General features: G+C 38.2%; 1 protein-coding gene across 1 annotated transcript in view; it reads right to left on the reverse strand.

The window, feature by feature from the left end:
- Positions 1 to 17,615, reverse strand: part of LOC124722543 (microtubule-associated protein 1B-like) — a 633,686-nt gene that overhangs the window by 242,737 nt on the left and 373,334 nt on the right. Inside the window, exon 7 of the mRNA XM_047247685.1 lies at positions 6,282 to 6,471. Within this exon, the coding sequence (XP_047103641.1) occupies positions 6,282 to 6,471 (190 nt within the window). The remainder of the gene's footprint in view (positions 1 to 6,281; positions 6,472 to 17,615) is intronic.

The raw sequence follows: 17,615 nt of genomic DNA on the forward strand, positions 1-17,615 counted from the left end.
GAGCAATCATTATGATGATTATAGAAAATAATATACCCAAATTTAATTTAACAGATACCCTTTAACACAGTTCAATTTCTTTTCCACCAGACAGTCTTTGAGTGTCTTTAGAAAGTCAGTGTCAATAGTATCACTACATATTAAGTGCATAATAGATCACAAGGGTCATCAGCGCGCATTATAGCCCTGGATCATTTGATTTTATTTGATTTTTACTGATCCCAGAATGTCTTCTTTTTTTCTATTTATTGACATTCAAGCTATGCCCATTCAGCAATCGCAACAATATGATGTCAGTTATAGCAATGCAAATGTAAGGACTATATGACACCCAAGCAGAGAAAATCTCTAACCTGGCCAGGGAATAAACCCAGCCCCCTTTGCTTAGCAATCCACTTTTCTCACCATGCAGCTACTTAGGAGGACATTCCAAAAATTCTGTTATCTGATGTTACACATAGGTGTCAGACAAGCCACAATTACAAACTATATAAATATAATTAACTCATAAAAAGAAAAACAAATTATGTCTGTAGAACGAAATATATTGGCTAAAAACTTGTGGTATTTAAGAAAACATTAGACTCATAATAACAAAAAACATAATAAAAACATTTAACTCAAATGTTTTAGACTAATAATACATAAAATAACAGTTAAATCTGTAGAATTAACTAAATCAGCTATAAGTAAAGTCATATTGCATGAATGGCTGGGAGGCCCTGAAGGGCTGGTTCAGCCACCTAAGGAAATGTTTTCCCTGTCCTTTGCAACTGCAGCCACCTTCCCTTTATGCAGTATGAGAGCTGTGTGTGGAAGTGTATTTGTTAGGTACAGGTGACTGTAATGGGTGCGTGTGTATTGGTGTAGTGTAGTGTGTTGTTCGTGTTGGGGCCTACTCCTTTCAAAGAGCACCAAGCAGGCCACTGAGCATAATGTCCCCATCTGGTGGATGGATGACCATCAAGAGTGTAGCACTCTCTCAAATCATGATGCACTGCAAAGACATTTGGAACTTAATCCAGGACATTGGCACAAACTCTGTTGATCTGGGATGTTACACCACCACCCTTCTTGACTCAGCCTTAAAGGCAAAGAAAAAATTGTCAACAGTGTGTGGCAGATCCAGATGGTCACACATCCAAGTACTGACCACATCATGTGGAGCTTAACTTCAGCGATCTGAAGGAAAATGGTGTATCCATCACAACACAACTATTGAATAAATCTGCTATGAACTTATGGTATAAATGGAAAATATTTAAATTGGTCATTTTAGACTTGCATTCATAAATTCTTCTACTAAACAGAAGCAGATCTTCTGTAGTAACATTTATTTTTGCTCTGAATTCTTCTCTATTCAACTTTTAGCTTTTTGCATGAATCGCCTGAGTACAAATGACATCTCTGTCAATGCATTGCTGTTTTATACTTGTGTATGCAATACTGCTGCCATCTGTATATGTGCATATCACTATCCCATGACTTTTGTCCCCACAGTGTTTTTTTATTTTATTTTTTTATTTTGTGTGTGTGTGTGTGTGTGTGTGTGTGTGTGTGTGTGTGTGTGTTGTTTTCTCAATTACTTTGTTTTGAATTTCTCAGAAATTTTTGTAGCTGGCTTTTCAGACACATTAGAAATTCCCAATTGAGTTTATAACTCTCATTTTCTTTTAAAGTATGATGTGTATAGTAACCACAGCTTCTCAACAAGTTCTCTGGAAGTTGCTCAATAGGTTATTTTAGGGAATCTGTAGCAATTTCATTACTGTAAGTGCTGAATTTTAAGTTGACATCAAGTTCTAACTAAATACGCTCCCATCAAGTTTGAGAGAGCTGTGTTTTAAAGTTTAACTTGTTTCTCCAGCAAGCTTGTGTATGGGTCCAAGACGCAGTTGCAGTTACGATCGACATTTATGTATTGTTAGAAACTATATAATTTATGAAGAGGAGCAGAGGCTTTTTTTCGAAGTAGCTGTTAGTGTCATGATATATATATATATATATATATATATATATATATATATATATATATATATATATATATATATATAGTCTAGAAGTATTTCCATATTCATTAGCGTGAATAGATTCTCACCAGTCAAAATTTGTTTTTAGTGTACTTTATAGAAGTAGCTTGCTTCTTCCTATTCTGTATAACTTAACTCCTTCCACATAGCTGGAGGCTCTCCATGATGGGATTTATGGAAAACGTTTTATCACTGAAATGCCAATTCTAACTTGTTTGCCAATTATGTTGTTGATGCTAATTGTAACTACAAAGTTGTTGTTGATTAATGTACTAGAATTGACAGTGACTTGAACAAGTAAGATCACTGTGGAAATTAGATAAAAGGAGCACAGCAGGGGATAAGATCTACTTTATAGCAGAAGTCAGTTAAAACTTCATATTAAAATTTATGAGAATTGTAATAGCCTTCACTTTTACTGCATTTAAATGCTGTAACAGAATACCTAAATGACTCATGAGACACCTGAAATTATCAGGAGAAACTCCATTAATGGCTGTAGTTGAAAGATGTTAGAAATTCATTCCATTTCAGTAGTCTTGAATATTCTTGTCTCAATAATGAGACATCATCAGAAGTACAAATGATATTACATGCACCAAAATAAACTGTGGTAGGATTATTATCATTCAAAGGCATATATGTAGAAAATTGCAGTAAAATGCAGTAGGTTGCACATAGATTTACATACTACCAGTGGTTGGTGAACACATTTGTAGCTGACTTCCAATACAAGTGAGCAAAAGTTATGTTTGCAAAGAGACAGAAAATTTCTGTATCTTTATCCTGCACAGTAAATTTGTTACAACAATCAGTCACTATTCATGCAGTACCACTTTTAGACAATTAACTAATAGAAAATCACATTTAAGGCTAAAATTCATTGGAAGAATTCTTAGATAATGTAGTCAGAACAAGATTGTCATACATTTACTTAATGAAATCCAGTTGGAGACATTAAAACAAAGACAAACAGTGACAAACCAGCACATTATGATAACTGCACACTGCAAGACTTAATGCTGCTTGGTGGCAGTAAAACAGTGGACATGGTAAATAAAGCATATAAGTGAAACAGAAATGGATGGAGAATCAATCCAGTGATGCTACGGGCCACGAATGAGGAAATTCACTATCATAAGTGACTCTGACAAAGGGGACATTGTTACAGCCCAGCACCTGCAAATGAATATCTTGTATATGGTTAAGCTGGTCAGTTCTCACATGCTACTATTATGAGTTTCTCTGAAAAGTAGCTGCACACAGTGAAGCCACAAACAGGTAACAAGGTATTGGATGTCCACACCTCCTCACAGAATGTGGAGGTCAGAGGTTTGCCCACTCTGTGAAGCAGAATGGGTGACAATCTGTGGCAGTCTGATGAGGGAGTACAATAGCAGTGCAAGCATATGCTTTTCAAAGCATATATTTCAGCACACTGTTGAACATGTAGTTCCATGGTTGACAACTGCTACGTGTTCGTACATTGAACCAATGAGATTGTGAGTTACAAGCACAGTGGGCATGGGATGGTTAAGACTGGACCATGGATCAATGGAAACATAATGTCTGGTTGGATGAATCACACTGATGACTGGAGTTGCTGATGACAATTTCAAATCATCGTAATTTAAAGATGGGCCATAGTGCAGAAAGTGTCTCATCACCGAATGCTGCACTACAGAAACCAGTGAGCATCCATGCCTTTCCGAGCCACCCCCTTGTTGTGGATTACAGAAGTCATGCCTTGAATGTGTATCTCCACTCATCACACACTATAGGTCCTAGAGATTATCACAAGCATGGGACTAGCACTATTGGTTGTCAAAAGCCTAGAAAAAAGTTAATCTGGCCTGATGAGTCATAGTATACAATAGCATGTACTGATGACAAGTTATCTCTAAATCATAACTCACAGACGTGATGGAACCCAATTACCAACAGGGCACACTTTGGGGATGTACTTTCATGTGAAGATTGTTTTTGTTGAATGAATGGTTCCCCACAGATATCTGCATTCTTTCATTATTCACACATGGTAAAAGACCCAACAATCCAATTATGTGCATCCACCTGTTTGGTTCAAATGGTTCAAATAGCTTTATGCACTATGGCACTTAACATCTGAGGTCATCAGTCCCCTAGACTTAGAACTACTTAAACCCAACTAACCCAAGGATATCACACACATCCATGCCCAAGGCAGGATTCGAACCTGTGACCTTAGCAGCAGTGCAGCTCCGGACTGAAGTGCCTAGAGCCACTCGCCCACAGCAGCTGGCCATCCACCTGTTTACCTACAGTATTCCATGGAAACCTCATGCCTTCAGCAAGGTGATGCATCACTCGTAACTTAAGTCAGCATAGATTGAGGAACACTCCATGGACTTGAGGGTGGATGGTGGCCTACGTTATCTGATTTCAATGAACATCACTGAGCAAGATGTGCATGTACCTTGGACTCAGCTCAACTTAATTCCCATGAGATGAGGGAGAGAGTTGAGTGGTCATGGATCAGGATTCCTCCCCGATACTTTGTGTCTCGTGGAAACCAAACTATGATGCATGCTCCTGTATCATGGCAAAAAAATATTCTACACATTGTTAAATATATATCTGTCTCATACATTCTGTGTGTGTGTGTGTGTGTGTGTGTGTGTGTGTGTGTGTGTGTGTGTGAGTGAGAGAGAGAGAGAGAGAGAGAGAGAGAGAGAGAGAGAGAGAGACAGACAGACAGACAGACAGAGAGACAGAGAGTTGTAAGTGTGGGCACCTCCAACAGCCAACGCTGGAATCACCAATGCTAATGAAGCCATCAGTTACAGTTTTTAGAAACTCACAACACATGCACATTGTTACAATGTTCTAGTGACTGATACTGACAAGAAGTAGGGTGCGAAAGCTGGTAGAAAAGGGAAATGACTATTGATAGCAGCATCTTAAAAATAAATAGACATTACAGCTGGAGTGGACTGTCAAGTGTGTAAAAGACCCATGAACACAACAACTGGCTGCAGTTACTATAATAAAATCATGGGCATACTCCTTTGTGGGGGTGGCGGGGGTGGGGATTAGGGAGGCAGCTGTCATCTCTCTCCCCATAGGAAAAAAATTGTTACTGTAAATAAAACATTCAAATCATGACCCACTTCTATAATAATTGATTCCTAATGGCAAAGCATCTAGAACACAGTTTTGAATGTTTGCTGGCATTAATATTGACATATGTTACATCAGCAAGGTCACTTCCAACAAAATCTCAAATATCTATCGTGTTTCTTATTACATGCATATATCTTTCACTTAGTGACACTAATAAAGTCATTCATGTCAGTAACAATTTAATGCAGTCCTTGACATCTACTTACAGACAGATTGATGATCAAGGGATTTATTTTATTTATGTCTTTCTGTAGTATGACTTTCCACAGGGGCCAATGTGGGCAGCACAAATGAATCAGCAGACACACAGATATGGAAATATGTCTGCCCCTGTGTTGTTTTCATGTGTCCCTTTCCTCTAGTGGCATTTGACAAATGTTTGATCTCGTGAGCAAACTGCATTTGACATCCTATAGGCAGCTGCACAGTTTGGTTACATGTGGCCCTTGCTGCTGGTATGGGCTCCCAGCATGCTGACTGCATATCTATAATATACTATCTGTTGTATAAAACTGGTCTTCTGTGGTCTTGGTCAGTCTTGTGTTTTTGGTAATTTAGTTTCAATTTTTGCTCATTATTTGATGTAACAAGAGGCTGTGAAATGACTCATTATTTTTCTAAAAAAATTCTCTTTTATAAGTGAGTACTGAAAGATATACTGAGGATGTTGCAAAGGCTCAGTCACTAGTAGCAGTTTCTTACAAGTATGATTTTGTGCTTTGAGGAGATGGAAGCATTTCATATTATCTGAAGACAGTATCTGCTGTTGTTTTCACAATAAACTAGTCTGTAATAAAAAAATCTAACAATTCCATAAAGAAGCATTTCAAGTAACAGAATATACCTAAGCAGAATATATAGGGAAAAAGAATTAAAAACAGTCTAATTTGCAGAAGAGCAGCAGTTTTATTTCAACACTCATTGCAGCAGTTTTATTTCAACAATATCTTATTCTTATTATGTACACAGGTAGAGCAAAAGTTACTTCTAAAAACAAATTACCATGTTTCACTGCGAGCAAAACTTTATGAAGAAAATTAACACTAGGTATGCACATAATGTAAACTGTGTCAGGAAAATGTTCTTTACCTTGTACTCTCCAGCCTTTTTTCGTAGCTCAAGAACTTCACAATACCATGAGTCACTATGGGGAATATCAGATAGTAAAAGCTGTTGTGAAGAAGGATCTGCATGTTTCTTTTTGAAGAATTTTCCTTCCACATAATCATAATGAGAAAATGGCTGGAACTTTTTCTTGTATTCTGTTTTATATTCTTTCCTAATGAACAGAGAATGATTTAATTTCAGTAAAATACACACATATTGGTGGAAAATATATGCAAATATTCAATGTTATAACTGAGGAAATCAGACACTGTTCTTCACCTATGTAACATATGAATTATGATTTCTGAAATCCCTTCTTTTCCATATTTTGAAAGTTGATTTACTTTTTCTTGTTTTCCTTGTTTATAATGGTATTTCCCTTCCCACAGTTTCAAAAGAAAAACATATAAGCACTTAAAGATAAACTGATATTTATCACACAGGGAATGTGTTGAGCAGCAGAGAAGGCATTCTACAGGGCAACAGGGTGAGTTGAATATATTTTTAATGCAAAGAGTCTCCCTATAGGAGAGAAAGTAAGATACCTATTATCAGAAAAATCAACCAATTATATGATTAACATACAACTAATATCAACTGGAGAAATACCACTCATGTTGTATTACTTGAGTGATAGGATGGTTTCTCCCAGCAACTCAAACCCTTTAAACTAAGAAAAGACATGAACTATACAGAGGTATATACACTGACGTCAGATTTTTATTTCATTGAATACACATTTAAGTTGGTCTAAAGTTATTGCTTGCAACTTCTCTTTGTCTGAAGTGATGTGGACTGCACACTTTGATATTTATTTTGCTGTTGTCTTGCCCTGTACGTAAAGCTCATACCTGGAGCTATGGAATCCTTAATATTGTAGTGACCTCAGGATTGACAAATCAGTTGTGAACAAACAAAAGACAGATTGTGTGCAAAACTTCCCTATACTGTGCTCTTTGCACTTTCTCACTGATCACATGCTTTTGCTTGTTGTAAGAAGTTTTCATGTTGTGTAAAGTAAAGTAAAATAATTATGCATATTCAGACAACATGTCTACATAATCATTGTAGTGTCTGTTTACTTTGTGTCCACAAAAATCCTACAGTGATGACCATGCAAAGGAGCACAGGAAATTAATAACCTCAAAGGTGGCAGGAATGTCAGGCAGGAGAATACACATCAAGAAACATATATGGTACAGCATTCTGAGGCAAGTACACAAACCAATCATCATCCCATGCTACCTATGATGTCAGCACAAGGTAGGATCTCCAGCCATGTTAAACAGCCTCCATTCTGGCCAAGGAGACCAGAGTTATGGTTCACTCATGTAGAAAACATTTTCAACGAGCATGGCATCAGGAATGATATGGAACAATTTCACTGTGTCTTTGCTCACTTGAATTAAATTCAGATAGTCTAAGCAGAGGAAGCATTGTGAACCCATACTTATATTCCTTTTAAAAAAATGCCTTATCAAGCAAAGCATTTCAAGTCAATGCCTGCAATATGGCTTCAGAGATTACTTACAGACAAGCAATTGGGAAACAGAGCACCCAAGCAATTATTCCAAGGGTTTAGGTCACTGGTGACATTGCATTTGTTATCAGAAAATTCCTTACAAATGTTGTGGTTCACACAGCTCCCTACAACCTACAAACATTCGGATTGTTTTGGCAGTAGACATGGAGTTGCCACTTAACATAGTAGCAGATAATATAGAAGCCTTTGTAAGTTGTTTCCAGTACAAAGTCCACAGCGTGGAAGCAAAATACAACAGGGCGGAAGGCACCAAACCACACATACTAGGGGTGGAGCCACCTGATAGCCCAGATCAACTGTCTATGAGCATGAAAGAGTTGAGTGCCTTAATTTTGGCACTTAAAAACATGCAACACACTGATGACATGAGACAGTGGCATAATGCATCCTTTCCTCATGATCAGGGTGATGAGAGATGTTTTGAGAAATTCAGCTGGTGCCGGTATTGCCAATGATTCAGAACCAAAGCTCAAAAATGTGTAGCATCCTGCAGTCACCCAAATGCCTCAGACAGCCACTAAAGGGCACCAGTGGCTGTCACTCTCTTTTAAATAGTTTCTGTACCCACTATCCTCCTCCAGTGGCTACCACATTGGGAATTCTTGAGACATATGCTTCCGTTAACTCCCGTGGAGTGCAACCATTTGCTCCACGCAAGAAGATGTCTGCAAACAACTAGTCACAACAAATTCCCCGCAATGCTATTGTTTGACAGACCCAGTGGTACAACATGCAAAACAGTGAATGAATGGGACATGAGTGGCTCTGGTTTTGACCGCAACTGGTCAGCTCAAATCCATTTCACACAATGTGGTGACAAGTGTGACAAACTTCTCCTCAGGGCAGAATAATGTTAATATTCAGAAGGCACAGACCACTACCATTCCAGATTCTGATACAATAGCCACAGATGGAGTTAAAACACTAATAAACATAAGACACCATTGTTAAGGCTTTCATGGCTACTTGTTGACATTTGTCAATGTTTGGTTTCTGTCTCGGATTCTTTGGCCAACGGTTGTTTGATGATGTACGAGTGACTGGCATTGTCAAAGCTTCACCCTCCATTGTTGGTGGTGGACTATCCATCATTAAACAAATGTTGGCCAAAGAACCTGAGACAGAAACCAACAGGCATTTTGTCAACAAGGTGCCACTGATCAACCTTTCATTCAAACATTTAGCAGGAAGCAGTTCAATTTGGCCCTCAGTTTGGACAGGAAGTTCCAGTGGACCTTCATAGTCGTGAACATTACTGAACCTATAATAGGGGTGGATTACCTTCACCAGTTTCTATTAGCGGCAGATCTCCACAACAAGAAACTACTTTCATTAGCAACAGTAGAATCAACGCAGTTTGACCAGAACTTGGGTAGCTTCATAGAAAAATTTCTACAGATTAAGACAGTAGACAAGGCAAGGTGCCTGGGTGGTCTATGCATTTAATTCTGACATTGCCTGGACCACTGGTGGTGGCCAAGCTGTGCTGTATAACACACAAAAAATTTGTGGCTGCAAAAGAATACATTAATAAGCTGATCCAAGGGGATGTAATGGCACCTTTGGAGAGTCAGTGGAGATCACCACTATATATGGTGATCAAGCAGAACAGCACATGGTGTTTGTGCAGCAACTACAGCGCTCTGAACACCAGAACTGTGGCAGACAGATATCATATTCCCCATGTGTTGGTTTTTAATAATGCTAATGTGAAATCTCAAATCTTCAGTTCATTGATTGTGGGAAGGCCTATTCAAAAATACACCTGGATATACAAAAAAAAGACAGCCACCACTACCCCAATCAGCCTGCTGAGTACCAATTAATGCCATATAGTTTGAAAAATGCAGCACAAATGGCAGAGTTTTATTCACCAGGTTCTCAGAGGCACTGATTGTATGTGTTGTTATGTGGACAATATTGTAGTGTTTTCAGAGTTGCTAGAGCAGCACAAAAATGATCTCAGACAGATTTTCCAATTCATATGCAGACACCGGGTTGCCATCAATAAACACAAATGCATCTTGGGAAAAAGCAATGTGAACTTCCTCAGTTTTAAGGCATCAGCAGAGGCCATAGTTCCAATGCTTGAGAGGGTAGGAAACACTCACGAAGTGCTGATACTGAAGATGTACAAAGATCTGTGGTACTGCCTCAGAATTATTAGTTATTAGAGAATGCACCTACCAAAAGCAGCAGAACCACAGGCATCTGCAGGAAAATATACCAAAGGAAAATATGTAATCAGCAGGAGGAAAGTGAGGTAGAGTCAAGAGCAACCAATGGCATTTAACTCAATTAAGGACTACGTAACTCAGGCAGTGCTCCTCACATACCAATGGCATTAAAGGTGGGCATCAGCCAGGTAGTGGTAGCTTGCAGCAACTCGTACATGGGGCCTGGCAGCCCCTAGCATTTTTCTTGCAAATGATTACAGCAACACAGCAAAAATTGATTGTGATAGAAAGGAATAGTATGCTATATTATCTGCAATACAACATATCCAATCTGCAATACAACATATCCACAACTTGGAGGAAGGAAACACTGCACTGCCCACATGGACCATGCTCCACTTACTGCCTTCTTTATAAAGTCTCTACCCATGGCTCACCAAGACAATGTGGACAAGTGGACCACATTTCTCAGTTCATTATGGACATAAATTACATCAGCAGCTGTAGAAATGTCATACTGAGTTTTTCTCATGTTGTTGTGTAAATGTGAGGGCCATTCTAGGGTATAGCATTGCAGAACAACAACAGAATGACATGACCTATGTTTTATGCTTGAGTAGCAGCAGAGGCCATAGTTCCAGTGCTTATTTATTACGGAAGGCACAAACCGAAAGTAGCGTAACTGTGGGAACATCTGTAAGAGATACATTTGCCCAAACTGCAAGATTCATTGTAGTGTGACATATAGCACAACCTACAGCACACTTTTATACCCACAAACTTCTGATGCCAAGTTTTTGTGATAAGGTGAAGTCAAGCTGATAACAAAAAAGGAGGTTTGTTTGGCGAATAAAAAAAGACTGCTGAAAATGAGTTGAAGCTTATGCCAGATGCCAAAAATGCAAGATTGGCAGGTACTTATCAGCACCCCTCAGCACTGTAACCACACTTATGGTGCACTTCATGTATGTTGATGTTGACCTGGTGGTACCCTTGCCATGTACAGGACAGTGTAGTTACTTATTAGCAGTTGTTGACAAATGGTTCAAATGGCTCTGAGCACTTGAGCACTATGGGACTTAACTTCTAAGGTCATCAGTCCCCTAGAACTTAGAACTACTTAAACCTAACTAATCTAAGGATATCACACACATCCATGCCCGAGGCAGGATTCGAACCTGCGACCGTAGCGGTCACGCGGTTCCAGACTGTAGCGCCTAGAACCGCTTGGCCACCCCGGCCAGCAGTTGTTGACAAATTTACATGCTAGCATGAGACAAGCTCACTGATATGGCTGTGGAAACAGTGGTCAGAGCTTTTGTAAATGGCTAGATTGCAAAATGCTGGGTACTTCTGACAATAACAACAGACTATAGAAGACATTTTGAATCATTACTGTTCCACAAGGTCCAACAACTATGTGGCTGCTCATATATTAAAACCAAAAGCTCCCATCCCACTAGGAATGAGATACTACAAGGATCCCACATGACCTTGAAAGTGGCCATTATGGCCAGGGAGAGTAATGGACGGAGATGTTACCCCTTGTGCTACTGGTGTTATGGACGGTGGTGAAACAAGAGCTGGGCTACACTGCACCTCAACTGGTGTTCTGAGAGCACCTGAGACTTCCAGCTAAAATCATATCTACAAGATCAAGACTTCTGCCTGCTGAGGAATTGAGGAAGCCACAACAGAATTTGTACAGCTTCTTCAAAGAAGCATGGCCCAAATTCAACCTTCAGCACCAGAAACTCATGATACTGAACCTATCTTTGTCCAGAAAGACCTACACGAGGCCCCACATGTTTGGCTGAGGAATGATTCAGTACAACCATCATTAAGACCTCCTTACACAGGACTATTTAAATTCATTCAACATGGAGCAAACACAATCAAGACAGCATGGGATGATAGGGAAGAAATGGCTCCATCGAAGGACTCAAGCCAGCCCACATGGAGGAGGACTCCATGGATCAGAGGCCACTGGTTAGACATCCTACTCCATCAGGCTCTAACTTCAGCCTGTCTCCATCAGTTCAAATAATAGGACCATGGTGTAAGACTCACTGGCACACAAGTATCACTAACTACAAACACATCTTCCTGACATCCCCAGTGCTCCGTGATTCAGAAAGAGTGTGTGTGAGAGGGCAGGGGTATTGTGGGGAGGGGGGGGGGGGGGGAAGTAGCAGGGGTGACAGCTAGTGGCTAGTGTAGTGACCTCTGGATCAACCGATCAGTTCTGAACAAACAACAGACAAATGGTGTGTGCCATTTTCTAGGTTGTTTTCTTTGTACATTCTTGTTGGTCTCGTGATTCTACTTGGAGGGAGAGAGGGGGGGGGGGGGTGTAAGAAGTTTTCATATGGTGTAAAGTAAACTAAAATAAGTGTGTGTATTCAGAGAGCATGTCTACATAATCAGTGTAGTATCTGCTTACTTTGTGACAAGATAAATCCTACAATGTCTTTCAAAATGGCATAGTCAGTCTTGATGGTATTGTTTCATTTTTTAGCCTTTCATTATTGTATTTATCATATTTTTTAGAGACATTTACTTACTTCTTTAACTGCTCCCAAACTGTGACAAGACATGAATGAGCTTAGCTTATAGCATTTTACATATAATTCTTACATGCACACATTAATACCACAACATTTAAAATACACACTTAAAGTTAATAAAAAAAGACTAGTAGCACAATATTAGATTTTATCCACCCCCAAAACACCATTATTCAGTTTTGGGCCATGTGAACACACAGCTATGAGCCATCTCTTGAAATCTCTCTGCAAAATTTTGCCCACTAACTTCTGACCTCACTTGGTAAGAAGTCATGACACAGCTCCTTTGATATACTGACTGTTTTCCATTAATCTCAGTCTTCTCCAGTCTAAGTGAAAATCTTCCTTTCTCCTTGCATTATAACCATTAATTTTTAAATGCCTGCTGGTAACTTTCCTGTCCTCTGTCACTATTGTAATTTTTTGGAACATATAATAATAATTCCATATGGTTCAATGGTCTGGTGCAAGTCTTCAAATTGGATGTCATTTCAGGGACTTAGGTGTCTCTAACCTACTCCAGTAGTCCTATCATGAAAGGGGACCTACTGTTTAATGTGGAATCTAAACTGTGTGTCGTCTCTGGTGAGTCTTCACATCACTGAGAGGCGAAAGTTAGGTTAAAGGAACACTGCAAAATTTCTGTGGTTTGAATGGGATTAAATCCCACACTCTCTCGTTTTTCAGGCATACACTTTATCACTTCATGTTTTTGAATTCGGATATGGTGCTAGCCTCCTCAAAGCGCATGAACTAGATGTTAGCTTATTACTCACATAATCAACTTGATGTTTCTAGTTCAGTTTCTTATTTATTACATGCCCAAAAACTTGTAAGGAGACCTTGTGTTGTTCAGCACATTTTATTCATTTGATTCACCTGGGTGAAAGCACATTACTTTGAGTTCTGGGAATTTAAGCCTTAAATATTCATTTTAAAAAGCATTTTCTGTTTTCTCTATAAATTTACGAACTTTGTTATGTAGATTACCTGCACCTCTTGCCCAGCTAAGACCAGCTATGCCACTGGCATACCTGGAGATGAGTGGTTTATCTTCAGGACTTGGACGGTCATATATATATTACTTTACAAAAAGAAATGGTTCCAATATCAAGCCCTGTGGCACACCAAATTTTATGATTATCATTCTGGACATATTTCTGTCTATGATATGACCGCTGTCATACAAGATTTTAGTGCATTGTCACCTGTTCATGAAATATAACTAGTAATGTCAAGCTTTCCACTGATAATACCATTTGCATGTTTCAACAAAAGTGTATCATGGTGTACTCCGCCAGAAGCTTTGGAAACATCTAAAACGATTCATATAAGTAGCTTATTTTCATCCATTTTTTAGAGCCACATGTACAAACTTCACTGCTTCTGACATGGTGCTCTGCTCTCTTCTGAAAACTTGTTGAGAATCCCCTGATTTATTCTTACTGTTATAATGAACCAGCATATGTTTTAGTATTTTTTTCCAATAAAGTGTAAATTAGAACAATAGGTCTGTAATTTTGGAGAACTTCCATATTTCCACATTTAAACAAAGTCTTGGAAGTTGTCAGTTACAAGTTACTGGGAAATATAAGCACCCAGAAAACACAATTTATTGAAGGAATCAGTTGTATAAATAATTCCTGTTTACATTTTTTCTAATAATAATAGAGAATTTTGTCACAACCTTCTGAATTTTTTTAATTTTTAGGCTATTTATCAGCTGAACAACACCCACACAATTGTAATTTGTTCCTCAGTTCTTTTTTCATGGACCCACCAGTATTCTGCTACATAATCTGACCTTTCTATCTGTAAGTTAATATTATGAGCTATTGGTCTCTTAATTTCTCTGTGAAACATATGCATGCTTTCTGTATTGCTCTTTATGTAGTGGTACATTTAAATTTGTCTGTCTATGTAATCTAGACATGTCTAACATTTTCCCACTCATCTAATGTTAATCATTCCACATAAGATATTTTTTGTTGTTGAGATTTACTTTCCTTGAGGTACAACCATTTATAGTGTCTACTAAGATAATGTTTTCAAAATCAGTAATTATGCGATCTGTAGCCTCAGCAGTTGTATGATCTATTCTAGTTGGAATAAGTGCAAGCAAATCTTTGAGTCCATAGAATAGAATGCAGTCTGTTTATTCTCCAGGGCTTTAATGTTTAGACAATAAGAATGAATGTTTATGTCACCAAGAATTAAGTGATTAATATTATGTCTATTAAATGTTAATTTACATATTACTGAATCAAAAAATTTCAGTTAGAACACAAAATTTGGCATAAGGGATCTATATATGCCTACAATAAAAAAGTCAGTCTGAGGGAAAACTACTTTAACTATTACTATTTCAGTGTGTTCATCTTCACAAAATTAGGTTATCCATGACAGTTTTTTTTAAAGAGATCATGAAATATTTTAGTTTCAGTGTAAAGCTACTCCACCATTTTTGCTTTTAGAGCAACAATAAGATGCAGCTAGATTATAATTTTCCTGTTTGTGATTCTGGACATTATTTAATTTTTTGGTTTTAGTATTCACTACTATGTGTGGGCCTATATCTAAAATAAATCATTCAAAAGCATCAATTTACACCATCTAAATTATAATGTAAAAGTGGTTTTTCCTCTTTGAAGCATATATCTTCAAACAGTTCATTCATAAGTGTACCTTCTTGTTTAACAGTACTGTAGCCCTTACTTATCTCAGAAGAACCTGGCATTGGATCAGTTGTACTACATTACATCTTTTGTGTAGCATTTTAGCAATTACATCTGAAATATGTTTATCTACTACCCTTCACAACACAATTAATAAGTTACTTTTTTGGAACCCTATAATTGTCTCCCATTGTCACACAGAAGTTTAAAATTTAGTTCAAAGGGCCTAAAAAGTATCCTCAGCAATAGTACAAAAGCATGGTATCCTGTAACATCACCATCGGGTTCAGCAACACTTGAGACAGCAAGGTGTCAACATATGTGAAAAAAAGGTCAGAGCTCAAGAGTTCATGTGAGGTGTAAGGTGGGCTAATGAGGTCACATTGGCAACAAACTTCACCACAATTCTGCCAAACACCACTGTGGATGTGTCACATGATTGGAACGTTGTCACACCACCTCTTACCCACTGTTCACCCCTAGTTTGGTGCCTCTGTCATGGAGGTCAGAACCACAATATCCAGCCTTTGAAATCACGTGGTTTTCTTATGGATGGCCAAGGAAAACATTTCAGATACACCTCCACTCAGAATCAATATGAAAAGGCCTCAGGGGGTGGCGTAAAGGACATCAATGAAACTATCCTTCCCCTTGGGCTGTTGGTTCCCACACATTTCACAATCAAAAAAGACAGTTTGTTTTGTGATGAACAACAGGACAATTTTCTTGCAACCTTTGACATTGCTGACACTTCCCTGATAATTCAATCTTTCTCTGAAGAGATTGTGGGCCTGCAATGCTGCTAAAGATGATAGCATCCCTTTTGAGAGCAGTGTGATCACAATTTTTGCTTTGCTGTACAAGATGAAAGTGCTAGGGGCCTTTCAAAACCATTTGAAAAAATTTGAATGTGATCTGAAGCGGCAAAGGGTGTTTATGCTTTTTCAACACTCCTGTTTTCTGCCCTCCTGTGGTGTGTGTTGCTTTTTAATGTAATGCTTGATATGTATGCTTATGCTTCCCATAATGAACACTACAATGACTAAGTAACCTCACCATAATCAAAATAAATCCTTAATATTCTATGGGCCCCGCAAAGCATGATTTACAGAAGCCAAAGGCTGGTATTGGCTGGAGTATTACATTGTATACTGGTCCTTGCCACTGTGCATTGCCCCATCACATGCCCTGTTATGTGCACCATTTTAACAATTGCTTGTGAAATATGCCACTTCAAAATACTGCTTCCACTGGTTGCAAAACCACTTGAACACTTTACTGAGATGATCAGGAAGACTTTTTCTGACATTGTTTGACTTTTGATTTTTGTTTTTCAGTCATAGTCAGGGACACTGCCACATTGTTATCATAGTGACACTTCCTCTTGAAGTATCAGTTAAAGAACTAACTGATATTTTGCAATGGAATAGTTTTGTTGGCAATGCTTGACCATATGTAAGAATTATGCTACCAGCAGGCATGACATTTGGATTGAATTAAGTTTCTTCAATCATTATGTGGAGGCATTATTTTTCAAATAAAACCTTGAAGTGCGTATCAAAATGAACCCTTATAATCTATGTCCTTTGATGCCTCACATCACCTGATAAACTTCTTACAGCTTGGGCTTTTGATTAAAAATATACATAAATCCACATTGCCATAAAAACATCTCCTCCATCTCTGTAGCTGAGTGGTCAGCATGAATGGTTACTGTGCAGAGGAAGACGAGCTATTTGAATGAGAAGTAGAAATTCCAAGGTCAGGTAAGTTGGTAAAATGGCAAGGAGTGCAGTGTGCTGACCACATGTTTCTCCATACTACATCCGCATGATGAAAAATGGTAGATGATGGCATGGTGGCCAGTTGAAACACTCATGTCTCCAGTGCCTTGACGAGGAACTTATTATAAAATAAAATCCAGCATAAAGATGTAACTGTGATGCAATATTCATATACTTATCCTGTTACTTGAGTACAGTACACATTTTTTGACATAACTTTTATCAGAATTACTTTGCGCATCCACCTCCAGAGGAAACACCATCCCATAAAAAGGATTTAAAATTACATAGAATTTCACTGCCAAATTGACACTGTTCCATTTTAAAAACTATGACCAGTCAGTAACATCAGTATTTGGCATATTAAGTCAAGAAGATAGTACAACACAGTACTGTGTTGCAATAGTGCACTGCATAATGTTTTGGTGAGCTGTTACAAATTGTATTATCTACTTTTGTTTACACACAATAGGCGTATATTATTAGATAAAAGATTTCAAAAGTTACAAGAATGAAGAGATTAAGAAAATGACCAGGAGAAAGTGCAATGTTTACTTGAGTAAAACATAT

Source organism: Schistocerca piceifrons, chromosome X, assembly GCF_021461385.2.
Source record: "Schistocerca piceifrons isolate TAMUIC-IGC-003096 chromosome X, iqSchPice1.1, whole genome shotgun sequence".
Lineage (NCBI taxonomy): Eukaryota > Metazoa > Arthropoda > Insecta > Orthoptera > Acrididae > Schistocerca > Schistocerca piceifrons.